We start from the raw sequence: 20,074 nt of genomic DNA, 5'->3' as shown, positions 1-20,074 counted from the left end.
TAACGCAGTTAACAAGTTCTTTAATGCTATTAACAAGTTTGGTATACCATTTAACACTAAGTTTTTTCAAGAAATTCAAAAAGTGGCTTGTGCATACTTCAGTAACGTGGTTAACAAGTTTTTTAATGCTATTAATAAGTTCGGTATAACATTTAACAATAGGTTTTCTAGAAAATTAAAAAAAATGATATCTTTACAATTTTAGCAACGTGATTAACAAGTTTTTTAATGCCATTAACAAGTTTTTTAATGCCATTAACAAGTTCAGTATAGTAGTTAATAATAGGTTTTTTTAGGAAATTCAAAAAGTGGTATTTTTACAACTTTAGTAATGCCATTAATAAGTTCGATATAACAGTTAACAATAGGTTTTCCAAGAAATTCAAAAGGTGGCATTCTTACAACTTTAGTAACATAGTTAACAAGTTATATAACTATATTAACAACTTTCATAATGCATAAACAAAATTTTCCTATGAAGGCTGACGTTTTTAATATTAGCTCATATACATCAAAATATTTTTATTTATCAGCCAGTTACTATGATTATCAGAGTTGTTAATATCATTATATGACTTGTTATTAGAGTTGTTAATGTCATTATGAGAGTTGTTAATATCGTTACATAACTTGTTAATCGGGTTGCTAAAATTGTAAAAATATCACTTTTTGAATTTCTCAGGAAACCTATTGTTAACTGTTATATCGAACTTGTTAACAGTCTTATAGAAGTTGTTAACCACGTTACTGAAGTTATAACAATGTTACGTTTTGAATTTTTTTAAAAATCTGTTGTTAGCTATTTTATCGAACTTGTTCACAACATTAAAAAACTTGCAAGCTGCGTTACTGAAATTGTAAAAATCCCCAAAAAAATAGTTACTGGCCACCGGTTGCCGGTCAGCTGACAGAGCTCTGGTGATGGCAACCCACATGAACTTCGGCAGCTATCACTGGAACTAAAGCTCCGGTGATTGGCCAGCTGGTGAAGGTGCTTGTTTTTTTTTTTAAATTTAAAATAAAGGATAGTATAGTTATCTTGGCAAATTTGTAAATCCTAATTTGGTCACTTATAACTGGACTGAAATTTTGTTTATTAAGTGACCATTTGGAGATTTTGAAATTTAAGAATTATTTTGTTACCAATTTTTTAAAATTGTTTTTGCCAACATTAGGATCACGCTGTATTGATTAAATAAGCCATTGTAATAACCAATAGCAATTTTACATGGTTGTCGGTTTGGGAACCCAAAAAAACAAAAAAGAAAAAAAAAGAGACAATGAGGAGGAAGGACTTGTTTTGGAATGATTTATAAATAATTTTTTAAATATAATTTATAGAATACGAGATAAATAAACTAGAAGAGTTTTTGTCACAGTATTGTGTGGAAGTGTTTATAAATACTTTTTTGTAATGTTGATCCCCCGAGGCACTCCGCTTGATTGTTCCCGTTTCAATTTCAACGTTCAATTAATACCCGGCCATAAATAAGTGCCTCGAGCTCTGACTTATCTCTATTGCGTCTCTTCTCTTCCATTCCGATTCTAATCTGTTCCCGTCTCTTTTGCTTCTTCTCTCATGGCTGAACAGAGTTCCAAATCCGTTTACGACTTCGCTGTCAAGGTTATCAGTCTTTTCTCTTCCTTTCTCCTTCTTCCTTGCTTCAAAATTTACTGTGGGTTTTCTTCAATTTTTCTTTGTTCTTAATTGAAGAGCTGATTTGACTGAGAAACATTCATGGGTAGAAGTAGGACTAGCTCATAGAATTGATATGCCGTGCCGTAGGAACCTACAACTTAATTAGATAATACGCCAATGGATCTTTTATTTCGTAGTTAATATCGAAGCATCTTTTGGGGCTTCTTGTGCCTTTCTTTTTTTGTTTTTATTTTCTTGCCTGTTAATTGTTGTCCTCACCCCGTATCTCCAGGTTCTGCTGAGTCTAGCACTGCGGATTTCACTTTCATTTCCTTTTCTTATTTCTTGTTTTCTTTTTATAGCATGATTTGGATCCAGAGCTTGCTCGTTTAGAACTGGTTTGTTTATGTTTCTTGCAAGATTAATATATTATGGCCTATACCATCTTAATCTAGCCTCGTAATTAGAGGTTGAGTGATGAGTATTGATACAAACCATATATAATAAATCCCACCTTGGCTTTAAAGTTGTATGACCTGATAATAGAACCTACTTGCTTAACCCTAGTCGTTAAACAATTCTAGTTTGCTCAACAAGTTTTTTTTTTTTAAATATGACAAAGCTTAGTTGCAGATCTGCAGTTCTTTCTTGTTAAAATGACAAACGAATTTTCTTGCAAGTTAGCACGGCGTGATTCGGTGTTTTAGAAATGTTTATTCATATGTAAAAGGAAATAGCACCGCATGATTTTGTACTGATTTTGCAAGTTAGAATAGCATGATAAAGTTAATTTAGTGCTCTCTGAATTCCGCAAATGCAGGTTTGCTTAGTATTTGTGCTGACGTTTTTCTTTCTGCATAATGTTCTATGATCCATAATTGTAGGACATCCGTGGAAATGATGTGAACCTGAGTCAATACAGTGGAAAGGTTCTGCTAATCGTGAATGTTGCTTCACAGTGGTAATTTGATTTATATTGATTGCTTGTTCATTGTGTAAACTATGTTAATCTGATCTTCCTTTTGAAGAATAAAAAAGGGAAAAAGTCCTTCAGTATGTGTCCACTTTTCAACCTTATTTATGGACTCTGTCTGGGTTGCATCACTGGTTTTACCCCCTTGTATATGAAGTAGAAGGCCATTAGTCTCTCAATCATACAGTTGTGAGATTTATGGCCCACTTTCTCGGTCATCAAGTTTACCCGTTGTTAGGATTTGTAAAATCAACACATGAAATTTATGTTGAAGATTCTTTGTTGTTTCTTTTAATTGATTGTTATTTACAGAACTTTTATATTGTCAATAGAGTCAGTGTCTTATAAGCATATATGTACCTTTTTGTTTCTTATTATGTTTGATGCCAGATGAAGTAGAATGGTATTCTGCTATTGAGTAGAAGCCTTCTTGGTTTATTGGAAACTATTAAACAAGAAAGATCTTTTATGTAACATTTTCAGGATTTTGAGGATTTTACCAAATTGCTCTATCTATTTTCAGTGAACCTTTTCATGGAATAATTCCAAATTAGAAACGTGGAGCTTCATCTAAACCTTTAAGATAGGACCTTGCCAGGTGGATTTAAAGTGAATGTTGGCCTAATGATGTTGGAAAAGCCATAGGGCACGACGCCAAACAGGGAATTAATTTCTTATAAATTAGAAAAAAATGGAGAGAGAAACACCTATATGCAGTGTCATTGTTAACAGAAATGATTGCTTCTGCTACAAGGGAAGACTTATTTTATTGTATTATTGTTATCATGATTCTTTGAGAAGTTTTAATTTTGGCAATATTTACTTGATAATATATCTGGCTATTGTTGCAGTGGACTGACACAAACAAATTACAAAGAATTGAATGTATTGTACGAGAAATACAAGAACCAAGGTCTGTCATTTTGTGAAAGAAAAAACCTCGTGTATTGTCTTTTCAATGAGGTTTTAAAAGTTTGTAACACTAGAACTTGTGAGTTCTGCAGGGTTTGAAATCTTGGCATTTCCATGCAATCAGTTTCTTGGACAAGAACCTGGAACCAATGAAGAAATTCAGGAAGTTGTTTGCACAAGATTCAAAGCTGAATTTCCTATTTTTGATAAGGTAAATGATGCGATATACTTGTAACTGAGGAAAATTATTCTAACATGCAGATGGACTTCAAAAAATTTTGTCTGTTTCGAGTAATAGGAATGCTCGTGTTAGACACAGCATAACATATCTAGTTATATTTGGATACTTCAGAACCCCCTCCCCTTTTCCGGGGTAATTTCATGTTTTGTGGGTACACTACTTTGAACTTATATTTAACAAAATATTCATTGTTCTTGAATGATATTGTTTCATATCCAGGCCATTGAGAATGAATATGGAGACAACCTAAAATTTACTATGAATTAAAGGATCAAGTACTTTCTCTTTCCCCCAGAAATGTTCAAATTGTATGAACTTCCTCCATATTTTCAAAAATTAAACTTAGCTCTCTAGCGTAAAAGGATCTGTTGCAATAACCTCCTTTATGGAAAATGATGAATTACAGTTAATTGCCATTGTATATATGTGATCTATATGATATTCGTAAATGTTGAATATGTATTTAGGCATTTTGTAAGGGAAGAGAGAATAATTCTACCCTAAGTTTAATTGCCTAAGGTTGAAGTGAATGGGAAGAATGCAGCGCCACTTTACCAGTTTTTGAAAGAACAGAAAGGGGGACTATTTGGAGATGGGATCAAATGGAACTTCACAAAGTTCTTGGTAGATAAAGGAGGAAAGGTTGTGGAGAGATATGCTCCTACCACCTCACCTCTGAAAATTGAGGTAAGAGAAATTTTTGTAACTTTTCTGAATAGTACGCTGTGTATTTCCCTGAATAGGGTTTACATAACATATAGAGTAAAGAGAATAAACCTAATTAATGTGAATCTGATCACATCCCCTAAAATCCTCCTAAAGATAAGGAAATAATAATAGCCTGATTTTGTCATAATCTGACTGTTAAAAGAGATACAGCTATTTAATTCTAGGAGATTATAGCGGATTAGGTTTAAACTAATCAGTGGGCTTTTGACAGCAGGCCCACTTTCCCACAATTTTAACGGTTTTATTCTATTTAAGATATTAAGGTTGTCCCTATATGCTCCCTGCTAGCTAATATGCTATATATGAATGCCACTTTTTGCAGAAAGACATTGAGAAACTTATTCAGTCATCGTGAGCTTGAGATTTGATTTTATACCATATCCTATGTATAACAGCCAAGAGGTTAGTATTGTAGTCGTCTTGTTCTTGTTGTTCTTTATTCTTATTATTGTTAGTCCAATCACTAAAGGTATGCTGCTACTCCTTACTCTTCTATTTACAAAGCCATACCTATGGGCTTTTAATATAAAAACTTTTACAAATTCATGGAAAATTTATAATTGATGTCCAAAATACGCTTGTCTCTTTTTTTTTTTTTTTTTTTTGGGAGAATGGGGGCTCAAGGCCCAAATCAACTAAAACAAACAAGTCAAATAGAAAAAAAGCCTAACAGAGACACCCATAAGACTTAGCCCATGTCCTGCCACATCAGACCTTTCTCCTCTCTTATTCTATTAGCTACTTTCGGATGAACTATGAAGAAAAGTTGTCTTCCCTCAAATCTTAGATCCAGACCAATCTTTGCCATTCCATCAGCACAAGCATTCCCACTTCTACCCACCTTTGAAATTCGGAAGTGCGCACAGCCCTCTACAACTTCCATAACCATCCTGATGTGTTTGGCCACCTTCGTCCCTTCAACTTCTTTCCCCTTTAAAGCCTGAATCCATTTCGAAGTGGATCTTTTTGAAACCCAGCTCTTTAGCCGTCCTTAAACTAGACATAGCCCCCCAACACTATGCTTCTAACGCCGAGCACCATCCAACATTCATTGCAAACCCCACAATCCAATCTCCTTTTGAGTCACGTAGAACCCCTCCGCAGCTCGCCCGACCTGGGTTTCCTCTACTAGCTCCATCTGAGTTGATCTTTACCCAACTCTCTTTAGAGCCTGCAACTTACACCACAGATTTCCCCTCTTTGGTACAACTAATCTTTGGCTCTTTTTTTGCCTGGAAGATCTCAATAGCAAAACACTAAACACGTTCTACCTGCAAGTCTCCATTTTGATCTCCAAAAACTCGAAGGTTCCTTTGCATCCGTAAACACCAACAAGTGACACCAAAGACGAGATTCCAAGGTACACCTCTAACTATGTCCCCTTTCTTCAAATTTTCTTTCAACTAATCTACTAGGTCATTTGTAAAATAGCATGCTTGGGGTCGCTATAAGGAAAAAGTCAGTCCTTTTCTTGCAATGGCACAATCTCTTATCACATGTAATACCGTCTCCTATTCCACACAAGCGCTACATGCTCCTGGCCCACCCCATCTCCTGCTCCTTAAACTATTAGTGAGCAGCTTGTCTCTTGCCACAAGCCAGAGAAAACACCGTATTCTTTCGGGTCCTAGCCATTTCCAAACCAGACCCCAAATTGCTGCTTTATCTCCTAAACGATCCCCCCGTAACCTTTAGTATCCAGCCCGCACAAAGTGCTGACCACTACTACCACCACCCCACTATAATTTATCTTCTTGGTCACCCCTCCAAGGAGGCTTAATTGCTTGCAAATGCAAACAAGTTGAGTCAGCTAATACTGATCTCAAAATCTCCCACTTCCAGGTCCCATCTTCATTCACAAGGTTTACTACCACCCAATTCTTCTCCACTTCCTTGCCTCACGTTTTTGCTCCTCCCATAGGGTAAATCCTTTCACAACCCACTGGTCTTTCCAGAAATTTACCTTCTCACCTGATTCAACCCTCCACCATACACCTTTATTCATACGTTCCCAGATACCTTCTATGTCCTTCCACAAAGAGGAAGTATACTGTGGTGTTAGTGGCAGTTTCATCCAAGGGGGGTAAATTGGGTGAGTTATAAAAATCTTGCGAATTAAAAAACAGTAAGCTAGACAGAAACAAAGAGCGTAAGTTAGAGTGATTTCACCGTAGAGAGTAGATATAGAATTTATAGTGTTTAAGTTTTAACCACTTGACCTACGTCCAGTCCTCAGAACACCTCTGAGTATTTCACTAAGTTCCAAGATTAATTAGGCTCTTGGCACCGTAGTACAACAATTGATTTGCTCAATCACTCCTCCTTACTACCCATAAGGTTACAGACTCACTCAAGAGTCCACACTCTTGAGTTTCACTTAGAAAGTAATTAAGGATAATATGTAGAGCTCTCTCACAGAGTAAATAGATGAGAAACATTGAAACTCAGTACAAACAAGAACAAAGTATTAAATGCAACAGTAAGTTATTTGCAGAACATAGCTCGTGTATTCAATCTATGCATTCAATGCTTCTTCGCGCCTTTTATAGTTAAGGAAGTTTAATAACCGTTAGACGGAAGAGCTTCTAGCCGTTGAGAGTTCAGTTGTGTGTTTTTCCAGTTGCAACGGTTTTCGCCATTAATGCTTCTGACATGGTAGGTTACATGCTACTAAACAACCGTTGGATAACCGTTGAGTTCTTCATAATCTGTAATAATACTTCAATCTTATAAGTTTTTATTGCAGAGTAAAGCTTAGGAGCACAACTGATCAAATGATAAAAATGAACATTTATAGTTTGAAAGTGGAATCAATCAGTTACTAAATGTGTTGAACAAGAACTGGACATCCTTGATCGAAGTAATGATCGATGACTGGTTGATCGATCAAATTATCGATTAATCAAATAGAAAGAATTTGAAACAGGCAAATTTATTTATCGATCAAGTTATGGATTGATAACTTATCGATCAGGTAATTGATAAAAGAAAATAGTGACTTCAAAAAAACATGTAGAGGAAAGGCTCAAGGTCACTTTTGATTTTGAATCCCTTAAAATAGAGAATTAAGATAAAGAAAAAGGTTGAGAAAAGCTCGAAGGGAAATAATCAATATATTTTGAGAATCACGGTAATTTGTTGATGTTTAACTGGAAAGAGTCAATAATCGATCAAGTGATCGAAAACTGCTTGATCGATCGAGCTATCAATAAAGCCAAGTGAGATAGAAATATATTTTCAAGGAACAATGATTGAGTACTTTATCGGTAAATGAATGATGGAAGATTTGATTGATAAAAGAAATTTAACAAAATTTTTCAAAGGGCACAAAACCAATGATGATCGATTAATGTTTGATCGAGTAAGTGACAGATAAAATATAACAGAGAGACTTAGTTCTGAAATGCCAGGAAAAAGTTTGATTGATCACGTTATGTGTAAACAAAACAGTCAGATATATGGGTGATTGATCATTTCATTGATAAATAGATTATTGATCTGGTGATAGAAAAACCATAACTTGGAAGGTAGAGCGAGATAGCGATGATTGATCATTTGACTGATAAATCACTGATCGATCAAGTGATCGATAAATCAACCAGATAACAACCTTGAACACAGACGTATTGAGTGGGTTATTAAGCAATGTTCGATCATATTATTAATCGATAAAGTAATCGATAAATGATGACAGAAACAGACTATAACTAAAGCGAAAGAGCTTTACCATTTATCTGTCTTCTTAGTGATGACTTATTTATCGATCCAGTGATTGATAAATACTTACCAAAATTGTGTCCATTATCTGATAGTTGTTCGATCATTAGATTATCAATAAATTGATCGATAATTTTATGTAGACTTCTATACAAAACAGTGTTAACAATGATCGATCAATTGATTGATCAATACATATAAACTAATTTATCTATCAAGTTATCGATTAACATTTCTGCTAAGTTACTCGTTTACACAGGAAATTTATCTGACTAGTGATCGATAAACCCTTGATCGATCGAGTGATCGATCAACTTACCAAAACATAGATTACCCAATTTGTTATCATCAAAACCTTAAATCTAACATTCTCTTCTTTTTTGATAATGACAAAACACAAGTGTAAGATAAATTAGATTTTATTAGATAAAATTTAAACTACATCAGGAATTTAACAGAATCATACGACAGATAACAGTATTCATCAGTAAATATCAAAAAATGGCATGTCAAAATTCAAATGATAACCTAGAATTCAGATTACATAACAAAAATATATGAAAAACAAAAATAACAAAAATCAACAAAGTTAAACAACTAGACAAACAACTAAACAGATTCATTCTCTCTTTTTTTGTTAGCATCAAAAGGTGGGGAAGGCAAGGTGATTGAGATGGGAAGAGGAGGAAGCTGAGTAAATGGAGAGACAGTTTGAGGAATGGATGGAAGTAGCATAGAGGGAGTAGACTGAGGGACTGTGATAAGGGCTAAGGTAGGAGGAAGAGTGGGAGAGGTGGAAGGTATAGATGGTGAAGTAGAAATGGGAGAAGTGGGTATAGATGAAGTAGGTGGTTCTGGTTGAGGTTGAGAAGGAGAAGGAGATGAAGGGTGTGAAAGCAGGTCTTCAAAACTGAAGGAAGTGCTTGGTGCAGAAAAATTGTTACAGAGAGGCCATCATCCCTTTTAGATCTCTGATTTCTCTCTCACCATGATCAAACCTCTGTGAGATTTCTTTTTCCAAAACTATCATGACTCGGTAATGAAGCTCCAAAATTTTGGAAAGACCATCAAATTTCTTGTCAGATATTTCCCCATAGTCTTTGGTTGTGGCATATAATCTTTTCTCAAACTCTTGTAGTTTAGTTTGGAAAATATTTCGAATAGACTGCCATAAAATGAGGGACCTGAGGTTTGAGAGGGCTTTGCAGAAGATTCAACTTCATCTTGCCCCTTTGAAGCACTTGTCATTGGCTGTTTTGCTTTCTCCTTTCTTGCCAATTTCTAGGAAGATCGAAAGGGCACAGGAACCTTCATCTTGTTGAGCTGGTTAACTCCAAATGCAGGAACTTTTACTTTAACTTCCTCAGGCTCAAATGGTGCAATATTGTGTGCTTGAAGGAAGTATGTTACCAGCTGAGGATAGGGGATGGGAGTGGATTTGGATTTGTTGAGGATAAAATCCTTCATCTCATTATAAATCAAGGCTCCAATATTGATCTTCTCCCCACTGATTATCCTGGCTAACAGTAGGTAGTCATCTTAATTTAGGTGGGAGAAACTGCCAGATTTATTCATCATGCTCCTCGAATAAATGTAGTGGATTATTCTATAATAATCACACTTGTTTCAGTGGGAAGTTCAGTTCTCTTGGGTAATTATCACTCTGTATCAAAATCTTATATGCTTTTATGTCATTCATGTCCCCTCCTCTGACACATTCAGGATTTCCCAGTAGCTCATTTATCTTGGCAGAAGTGAGGGTAATGGTTCTGCTTCTGAGTCGTGTTGAGATAATTATTCACCAAATTATCTTCGTCATCATATTCTTCCACAAATTCCATATTGCAGTAAAATCTCTTAACCACTTCAGGACAATATTCACCGCCAATACACAGCTAGTTGGAATAGTGTTCCAGAGAGTTACTCAAATCTAATATGATTTTCTCATTCTTTTTCAAACTATCCAAATCTGCCACGACCACAAGACAAAACTTCTGAGTTGCAAAATTAGCTTTGAATCTCCCTTGGTTTATGTCCTTTTCTAGATTTCCAGTAAGAAATTCAGATGGTTCAGAAAGGATACCTTGGCTAGGGGCTTGGTGTGACGCACTCTCACTTGCTTTCTGGTTCCTCTGTCTTGGTTGCTTGGGGATAGGAACTCGTAATGCAACTTCCACAGCTTTCTGAATTGAAGCTTCCTCATCAGATTTTGTTTCAGACTCTTCGATAACCATTAGTAGCTTGGATTTTGACTTTGACCGTGGAGATTTTCTCATAGGAGTGGGTTGCTCTTTGGTTTGACTTTCATGAATCTTCAATACTCTTCCCTTCTTTGATGGTTCTTCTCTCACTTTCAGTCTGTATCTTTTCTTTGTAGTGTCTTGAGACTGGGTTTGTTTTTCGGTGCTTTTCTCTTGGCCGACATTCGGTTGCTTAACTCTCACTATTCTTGTTGTACCGAGGGATTCTGAGGATTTGATTGGTGAAAAGAGTGCTTGAAGGGTGCGGTGGAGAATGAGGATGCTTCAGGAGTGATTTCGAGTGGAAAGGAACAGTAATTTAATAGAATAGTGAGTTTTGGACCGTTGTGTAGGAACAGGGGAACAGTTTATCGAGTTAGAGTTGCGATAACTGACAGGAGTTAGAATGCGTTCCTGGCTTGTTTTATCGATCATTTGATCGATTAACAATTTATTGATCAGTTTTTCGATAATTCTTACCCATTTGCTAGACTTGATTATGATCCTACGCTGCTGTTGATCGATAATTGAGTGATTGATCAGCTTATCAATAACATTTCTTCCATCTTTTTCTTTTGCTTCATATTCCTCGTTTATCGATTAGTTGATCGATAAATTAACCCTTCTTTACAGGATGATTATCGATGTCTTCATCGATCATTCCATACTCTGTTTATCTCTGTTTTTCTTCGATGAAATAGAGCTTCCTACAAAATAAATTTCTATATACTCCGATGCTTAAGTTAATCTTTTAATCATCAAAACATTAAATCTAAAGACTCAAATTAGAGAGATAATATGAGATTTCTTACAGCTCATTGGGATTTACCATTTCCAATTCTCTTCTGAAGTAGTTGAACTTCTGTTGATCGAGAGGCTTCGTGAAAATGTTTGCTATTTGATATTTGGTGGAGATGAATTCTACTTTTACATCTTTCATTTGAACATGATCCCGAATGAAATGATATCGAACGTCAATATGTTTAGTTCAGGCATGATGAACTAGATTCTTGGACAGGCTTATTGCACTCGTGTTGTCACACAGAATTGGAATCTCTTTCAAGTTGATTCCCAAATCTTAGTAGTTGTTCTAGCCATAGAATCTGAGCACAACAGCTGGCTGTGGCAACGTATTTTGATTTAGTAGAAGATATTGTCACAGTATTCTGCTTTTTGCTTGACCACGAGACAAGACATCCTATGAGGAATTGACATTAACTACTGGTACTTTTTTTGTCTGTCTTGTAACCTCCATGATCTGCATCTGAGTATCTCATTAGATATTCTGTTTCCTTTTTCGGATACCAGATTTCCAGATTTTGTGTTCTGACAAGTTATCTGAAGATTCTCTTGACGGCTTCTTTGTGTGATTTCTTAGGGTTGATTGATATCCTGCACACATTCTCACACTAAATTGAATATCTAATTTGCTTGTTGTAAGATAGAATAATGGCTCAATCTTTCCTCTATACTTGGTTAGATTCACGTCCTTGCCCTTCTAGTTTGTGTCCAGTGAAATGGTTGAGCTCATAGGAGTTTTTACTTTTTTTGTATTTTCTAATCCATATTTCTTTAGTAATTCCTTGAGATACTTTGTCTGGGATATGACTATATCATTTTTCTTTTGCTTGATTTGCAATTCCAGAAAGAAGTTCAGTTCTCCTATCATCAACATTTCGAACTCATCCTGCATTAACTTGGCAAACTCTTGACAGAGATTCTCATTAATAGCTCTGAATATAATATCATCCACGTAAATTTGAACAATTAAAAGTTCCTTTCTACTTCTTTTAACGAAAAGTATAGCGTCTACTTTGTCTCTTTCAAAATCTTTTTCTATCAGGAAATTGTTAAAGCGTTCGTACCAAGCTCTAGGAGCTTGTTTTAAACCATATAAAGCCTATTTTAGTTTTTAAACATGATCAGGGAAGTTTGAGTCTTCGAAACTAGGAGGTTGTTCAATAAAAACTTTTTCTAAAATATAACTGTTCAAAAATGCATTTTTAACATCCTCTTGATATAATTTGAAATCTTTTATGCAAGCAAAGACTAAGAGTACTTGTATAGCTTCTAATCTAGCTACTGGAGCATATGTTTCCTCATAATCAATACCTTTTTCCTGATTATGCCCTTTAGCTACTAATCTAGCTTTGTTCCTGACGATTGGCGCAGATTCATCGAGCTTATTTTTAAATACCTATTTGGTGCCTATGACCGGATTATCATTAGGTCTGGGTACCAATTCCCAAACTTGATTCCTCCCAAATTGGTTCAGTTCTTCCTGCATTGCAACTATCTAAAATTCATCGGATAGAGTTTCGTCAACATTGGTTGGTTCAATATGTGAGATGAATGCAGAGAAGCGCACTTCAGTGAACACTTGTCTCCGGGTTCCTTTATTGACTTCACTAGTGACTTGTTCCAGAGGATGGTTTCTATTATGCCTCCAAGCCTGAGGCTATTCTAAATTTTCTTGTGAAAGCGGTACATTTGAATCATTTTTGTTTTCTAAAAATTCTTCTGAAGGTACTTTATTTGAAGATTTGTTTAAATTCAATTTTTGAAAATCTTGAACGATCTTAGCATCATCATCTAGAGGTTTTGAAATCAGCTCAGTTTCAGCAAACACAACATGTATTAACTCTTCAATTGTGAAAGTGCTTTTGTTGAAAAATCTATAAGCTTTATTGCGATTAGAATAATGGAGAAATAAACCTTCATCATCTTTAAGATCGAATTTACTGAGATTCTCTGTTATTGTTGTGGATATAACACTTACTCCTGAAGATCTTCAAGATGAGCCAGGTTAGGCTTTCTTTCTTTGTATAGCTCATATGAAGTTTTTCCTAACAGTGTTCTAATGTAAGCTCTATTGGAGATGTAGCAAGCCATGCTTATTGTTTCGGCCCAAAACACTTGTGAAATCCCTTTCTCATTTAGCACTGCTCTTGTCATTTCCGTGAGCACTTTGTTCTTTCGTTCAACAACTTCATTTTGTTGAGGAGTTCTTAGTGCTGAGAAGTTGTAATCAATCCCATGCTCGTGACAGTAGTCCGCGAATTCGCTGTTCTCGAATTCTCCTCCATGATCAGATCTGATTGACACAATACAGATACTTTTATCATGTTGGACCTTTTTGGCAAAAACATTGAATGCATTAAATATCTCATCTTTAGAGGAAAGAAACAGAGTCCAGGTGAATCTCGAATAGTCATCAACTATCACAAGAGTATACAGATTTCCACCGAAACTTTTGACTCTTAACGAACTAACCAAATCCATATGAAGCATTTGGAGTGGCCTTTCGATTGAGACTGTCTTCTTTGATTTAAAGGAGGATTTTATTTGTTTACCCTTCTGACGAGTATCGCAAATAATATTATGTTTGTACTGAATTTTCGGTAAACCAGTAACCAATTCCCTCTTTGTTAATTTTGAAAGATGATTCATGTTAACATGTGCAAGACGTCTATGCCAAACCCAACTTTCCTTCTTTTTGCTAATAAAATAGTTTACAGAAAGTTTTGAATTAATTTGAAGAGTATAACAATTATCATCCCTTGGAGCTTTTAGCTTTACATTCAATTCTTTCTTCTTCAGTGGCAAATGATCTTAGCTTTACATTCAATTCTTCCTTTTTCAGTGGCAAGTCATCTTAGCTTTACATTCAATTCTTCCTTCTTCAGTGGCAAGTCATCTTTGCTTATTACTAAGCATTCCTCTGAATCGAAGATCACCTAGTTGTTTTTGTCGGTACTCTGACTGACACTGAGCAGATTGTGACAAATCTTCAACCTTCATCCCTTTGTCACTTCTTATTTCTCGGATTCCAGCAATTCTTCCAGATTGATTGCCACCAAAGCTTATTTTGCCTCCTTCTCTTGGTTTGAGTGATGTGAATTTCTCGGTGTCACCCGTCATATGTCTGGAGCACCCACTGTCGATGTACTACTTGTTCGTTCTGCATGCTTTGAGACATACCTGCAACAAGACAATCATGTTTTAGGTCCCTATATCTTCTTGGGTCTTTTTTGATTAGTATGGATTGTCCTAGGCATATAAGTACCTTTGGGCACCCATTTTAAAGTCCTGTAAATTCATTTCTTCTTGTGATAACAAGAATAGGTTGCATGACCTTTACGGTTGCAATAAGAACATAATGCAAAAAGGTTAGAAGAATGAACAGTATTTCTAAAGAAGATAAGATACGACCGACCCCTACTTTTCTCCTTTCCTTTCGTCTTGAATAGGATCATATCCTATTCTGGTTTTATCCATTGAACATCGTTGAGGTCTCAGAATCACTTTGAGCATTTCACTGCCCTTAGTGAATTTTTCCAAGGTTCTTGTGAGATCTTCAGCCTTTCTTCTGCTCTGTTCACATTTCGTACATATTGGAGGTGGAACTGTGTTATCTTTTTGCTTCGCTTGCTGTTCCTCCAGAAGCTTTATGTTTTTCTTGGAGCTTACCAACTCCTTTGTAATTCTTACTAATTCTAAATGTAATGCATTGTATTCAGATTGTAATTCATTATAGGAGGGTTTAGAAGTGATTACCTCATCTATCTCTGAATCTTCATCTTCTTGAGCCACGAGACAGATGTTGGCGATTTCTTCTTCCTTTGAGGAACTATCTCCCCAGATTGACGTGACAAATGCTTTTTTCTTTCTGAAGTTTTCTTTCTTCTTTTTTTTGTACTTTATCTTGGACAGCTGAGGATACTCTACTTTGATGTGCCTCGGCTTTTTGCATTTGAAGAAGATGATTGGTTTCTTTGGCTCATTCTGAGATGTGGAGTTGTGATTGAAACCTCCTTTTGGCTTTGTTTCTGTAGAATGTCTTAAACCTTCTGACAATAAGACCCATTTCTTCATCTTTTAGGTTCTCTTTGTTATCACCTTCACTCTCTTTGTCGTGCTAAAACACGAATGATTGCTTTTGGGAACTTCAATCACCAAAGTTCGTTACAGAGTTCTCTATCTAACCTTCCATACACTCTCTGATAGCTAGGTATGAGTGGTCCCCTCCAAGTACAAGCATTGCCATAAGAACCAACATTCATCAATCCACAATTATTGATTCTTCAAAAAGGCCACAACAGCCTAAATTGATAGGAGTCCCTTTCTTTTCACTTTTGCTTCTAATATCATTAAGATCTCCAATAATCATCCAAGGTTGATTGTTCAGGCCAACAAAGTTACACATCTCCCAAAATTCTCTCTTCTCCCCCTCACGAGGTGCCACATAAGCAAAAGTGATCACCCAATGCTCCTCTTGATCAAAATTGACTTTAAAATGGCTGTACTGGCTTCTTTTTTCTGAACACTCCATTTGAATCCCCCCTGGGTTTCAGGCTACCCATACACCTCCAGCAAAGCCAACAACCTCAATTACCTCCACATCCTTGTAACCAAGCTTCTTGAAAAACACATCTGCTCTATTTGCTAGAACTCTAGCTTCCATGAGAACCACAATCTCCGGTCTCCTCAACCAAATCATCATCCTCACATCCCTCTCCACCTCCTTACTACCAACCCCACAGCAATTCTAACATAAAATAATTTTTGACATCATAACAACCTGAAAAGGAGACACTAGCTCAGTCAATCCTCATCAATCCGCTCTCCATTCCCTCAGTGCCTCCCTCCAAACATACCACTAATTCTATCTTTCTTTGTTGTCGTCAGTTCCTTATCATGCAGCACATTCACATCAATTTCCTTTAGGCATTCCCTATAGTTCACCACATCGTGTACCATGCAGCACATTCACATCAATTTCCTTTAGGCATTCCCTATAGTTCACCACATCGTGTACCATGTTCTCTACCTTACCCGCTCTTCCATCCATCAGCACTGGATTCCTCCTCTTAGGGCCTTCAATTATCTCATTTTTTCCTCGATATTTCTAGTTTGACCCTTCCATTCCTCTGCAATTTCCTCCCAAGACCAATCATCCACCACTTTATTCTTTTTCCTGTTTTCATAAACTGGAACCAATGCACGAACAATTTGTTCTTTGTTACCCCCCAAACACTTCTTCAACTTCTAACCCGTTGAAACAAGAGCCAGCTGGTCTTCTAGCTCCATTTCACCTTCTATAGCCTTATTTCCACTCCCAAACCTTCTACCTCCCCTTTGTTTCTGACTAGGACCCATGAAGTCGCTCCTCTTATTTCCTCCATATTTCCCTTTGCCTTCCCACTCTTTTTCTTCATGTCCTCTACTTTTTTCCTTACAATCTCTTTCCATATGCCCATACCTACCACAATGAAAGCATAACAGATACAGCCCTTCATATTCAACCTTAAACTCATTTCCTTCCATAATAAAATGTGGCAGAAGAGGCGTCATCAAATCCACCTGAACTCTTAACCTTGCAAACTTGCCTCTAGATTCGAAAGATGTGGTGGTGTCCACCTTTACCGTCTTACCAATCTGATCCCCAATAATCTGCAACACCTCTTCCTCATAACACTTGAGTGGCAAATCCGACAAATAGACCCAAACCAAAACATCCTCCAACACTTCGGTCATTGGATTGAAGTTCACTTTCCATTCCCTCACAGTCAAATAATGGTCAGCGATCAACCAAGGTCCCTCCCTTCTTGCCCTATGATAGTCTTCCTAGCTAGTGAATTTGACCATAAAAAAATCGTTCTTAAGATCAACCATAGAGATCAACCCATGCTTAGCCCATAGTACCTCTAGTTTTGGCTCCATTGAATGCAAGCTCAATTTCCAACTAAGCAGCTTAACTATCAAACTCTTCTCGACAAGTTTCCACTGTTTCCTCTTCCCCTCTTCTGAGATCTTAATCTCCAGAATCAGCAGTGATCCCTTAGTATGGTGAATCACAGTGATGCCTAGACCTTCTCGCATGTTTTCTTCCTTATCCCACTCATCATTTCCCATCTCTACATCAACGCCTTACACCATGTTGGCAAACGACACCATCACTTTACTTCCCTCCTCCACTTCACCATTCTTTGCCACACTTCTCATCTTCTTCTTCGTTCTTTGTAACAAATCAGATTCATGGGCGGCTTGCCGCCCTCAGAGCAAAGGAAAGTCCATTAACACCAGCACTCTCGAAGAGGAGCTTGCCATTCCGTCTTTTTTCCTCAATTTTTAGATTCTAATATGCTTGCCTCTTTATATTGGCTTCTTTGATCTTGTCTCCCCAATGAGCTACACCTATCAAAAGTAATTTTGAAAAGTTGTTAAACATTGAATTAACTTTAACTAATTTTTTTAATTTTAGGAAAGTAGTTAACGTGGTTTTGTAAAAAGGATTTTTTTTTTTTTTTGGCCTAATGTTTTATAGAAAGGATTGGAGGAAGTATTTTATAGCACCAAAAGAACATAGAACAGCTAAGGTATTCAACTAATTGTGCACAAGTGTAATAGAAATCAAAATATTCATCAGATGGAAGTGCTTGATTCTTCTGTTTGTTTCGACAATGTTACTTGTCACTGCAGCATATTTGGTTTCTCAATTGTCTTTTGTTTGTTTGTTTTTTGTGTGTGTGTGTGTTTTTTTTTGCCCCAATTTGGGCACATGTTCAACTGTCTTGTCGGCATGATGAAATTCAGACGCTTATAATGGCTCTTAGGTACAGGTTGCCAATGAACAATCTGAGTGAAAAAACAAGTCTAATGTTTTCTTGTGTGGTTCTCAGTTTTGTTCGCAAGTGTCCGAAGAAGGTAGTCAAATGCAAAAAAGGGTTTTTCTCTTTGAAATGCAAGATGTCCATGAGTTGAAAATTGCTGAAGATGAATTATTGTCGAGTCATCTAACAAACGAATGAACTAAAAATCATATTAATAGCATAAAACAGTGCACTATTCATGCTTAAGTAGTTCACTTTACAGCCAAAAATTTTGCAGGCTGACTAGCTGGTTGGCATCTATGCATCATTAAAAAGACACAAGTCTGTATCAACTAATACTCTTTGGTTGTGTTCTTTGGCGCAGGACACAGAATAAAATCGGCCTGGTACTTTCAGAGGATTAGTGACTTGCCTAAGCGTGTAATCTGTGAATGTATACTCGCTGAATAAACGGCTTCAATATTTATTAATGTTGTACCGGATGTGTTTGTATTCCCCTGCTTATCTTTATGGCTTTGGTCAGATTATCATTATGCAGCATATACATGCACATATATTATAGATACAGTCTCCGGCAAATTAATTGTACTTGAATGCGTTCTTTTATTTGAGATTACAATACGCACTGCTTAGTGTGCCATATATGCCCTTGTGCACAGGCAACAAATAATTGAGGATCCACTGGATCAAAATAGCAAGTTCGTAAAAGTGTCCAAAATTGTGGGAGTTCGTTTAGAAAGTGAACAAAAGGGGGAAAAAAGCAATCTCAGTCAATGAGGCGTAAATTAATACAATCACAATCTAAAATCTGTATCCATATAATTAAAACCCTTAATAAGCTGCCCCATGTATCATAATTCGGTTTTTATGCTTAGGGTCATTCATTTTATAATCTGGAATATTTTCTTCATTTGGGCATCACTAGACGCACACCTGTTAGGTGTACGACCAATGTCAAATTGAACTTTCATCGTTTGTTTTCTTCCCTCCCAATTTTGGCTTATGATGTGATCACGTAGGTCAGACATTCGCATGTGTTTAGAGTAAAAATTGAGCGAGTATTGAAGCCATGTACGCCCATTATATAAATAAATTGCCAATTTTAGGCCTTTTTTGTTTTGAAAACAGTTTTTTAGTTTTTAAAAACCAAAAAAAAAAAAATTGTTTGGTATGTTATTTTTATTTAAGTGTTTTTAATTGTTTGTAAAATCTTTCTGCATTTTTTTTTTGTTTGGAAAAATTGAAAAACTCCTCCTTCTCTGCTGATAGTTTTTTCTGTGTCAAAACTTTAGACTCAATATGTTTATTTGCAAATGTAATTTTATAAAACAATTATTCACACAGATTTTTTTTTTTTTCAAAACTGTTTTTAGTCTCTACAGTTGACTCATCTCACTACATCCATAATGTGCACAGCTTTTACGCATAATTACTGAGTTTATCCTTGAAATGTTGATATCTATAGTTGTTGAAAATGCCCTAAAGTGCTTAGGGACACGTGTCTAGTACTAAAACTAAGTTATCAAAATCGAATTTGATACTTTGAATTTGGTTAATACTGCTAGTAGTTCTTATATTTTGATTCAATTTTAGTTTTGGCCATATAGTTTCAAATCATTAGTTTTAAGCCTTATAATTTTATAAGTTTTTATTCTGAATTTAACGAGTGGTCTATACTTTAGTAAATTGGGAAAATTTTCATATCAATTCAGATATTTAACACTTCAAAATGACAGGAAAAAAATAAAGCTAAATTAAAATTTTAAAATTCAAGAGAAATGATGAAAATGCTTTTTGTTTTTTTCTTAAAAAGAGTTTTGAACCCCTCACCAAAGCCCTCATTGGCGGCCAACCACCGGCATACTGGCGATTGGTAGGAGAGATTTTTTTTTTCCCCCCTAAAGTGCAGAAATTACTATACGAAAGTATAGGAGGTGGGATTGATTCTACCATCTAATAGTCATTTGAGCCAACAAAGGTAAGATGACAATTGAGGCAACAATGACTTCT

General features: G+C 36.0%; 2 protein-coding genes across 3 annotated transcripts; one reads left to right on the top strand and one right to left on the bottom strand.

The window, feature by feature from the left end:
* Window positions 1-1,446: 1,446 nt before the first annotated feature.
* LOC114718370 (probable glutathione peroxidase 2) lies at window positions 1,447-18,680 on the top strand. Of its 2 annotated transcripts, none has more exons than XM_028903672.1 (7): window positions 1,447-1,624; window positions 2,524-2,600; window positions 3,464-3,525; window positions 3,617-3,735; window positions 4,285-4,452; window positions 4,817-4,896; window positions 18,436-18,680. In XM_028903672.1, exons 1-6 carry the CDS (start codon window positions 1,580-1,582, stop codon window positions 4,847-4,849), a joined length of 504 nt encoding a protein of 167 aa, XP_028759505.1. In that variant the 5' UTR covers window positions 1,447-1,579; the 3' UTR covers window positions 4,850-4,896; window positions 18,436-18,680. The 2 variants fall into 2 exon arrangements, with proteins under 2 accessions (XP_028759505.1, XP_028759504.1); XM_028903671.1 differs by having other exon boundaries at window positions 18,429-18,680.
* Window positions 16,500-17,366, bottom strand: LOC114718372 (uncharacterized). Its single transcript, XM_028903673.1, has 2 exons — window positions 17,157-17,366; window positions 16,500-17,078 (listed from the first exon to the last, which is right to left on the bottom strand). The coding sequence occupies exons 1-2, from the start codon at window positions 17,364-17,366 to the stop codon at window positions 16,500-16,502; spliced, it is 789 nt and encodes a 262-aa protein (XP_028759506.1).
* Window positions 18,681-20,074: the final 1,394 nt, after the last annotated feature.

The sequence above is a fragment of the Neltuma alba genome, unplaced genomic scaffold, assembly GCF_004799145.2.
Source record: "Neltuma alba isolate B1F8T4 unplaced genomic scaffold, ASM479914v2 tig00011842_pilon, whole genome shotgun sequence".
Classification (NCBI taxonomy): domain Eukaryota; kingdom Viridiplantae; phylum Streptophyta; class Magnoliopsida; order Fabales; family Fabaceae; genus Neltuma; species Neltuma alba.
Note: the sequence above shows the minus strand (reverse complement) of the source record. Positions and strands in the feature narration are given on the sequence as shown.

What these genes read in the sequence shown, in the direction of transcription:
- LOC114718370 (XM_028903672.1), top strand. Translation starts at nt 1,580, where the DNA reads ATGGCTGAACAGAGTTCCAAATCCGTTTACGACTTCGCTGTCAAG. An exon ending in TTTACGACTTCGCTGTCAAG is followed by an intron (nt 1,625 to 2,523) that starts GTTATCAGTCTT and finishes CCATAATTGTAG; the next exon opens with GACATCCGTGGAAATGATGT. An exon ending in CCTCACCTCTGAAAATTGAG is followed by an intron (nt 4,453 to 4,816) that starts GTAAGAGAAATT and finishes CACTTTTTGCAG; the next exon opens with AAAGACATTGAGAAACTTAT.
- LOC114718372 (XM_028903673.1), bottom strand. Translation starts at nt 17,366, where the DNA reads ATGGGAAATGATGAGTGGGATAAGGAAGAAAACATGCGAGAAGGTCTA. An exon ending in CAATGGAGCCAAAACTAGAG is followed by an intron (nt 17,079 to 17,156) that starts GTACTATGGGCT and finishes TTCACTAGCTAG; the next exon opens with GAAGACTATCATAGGGCAAG.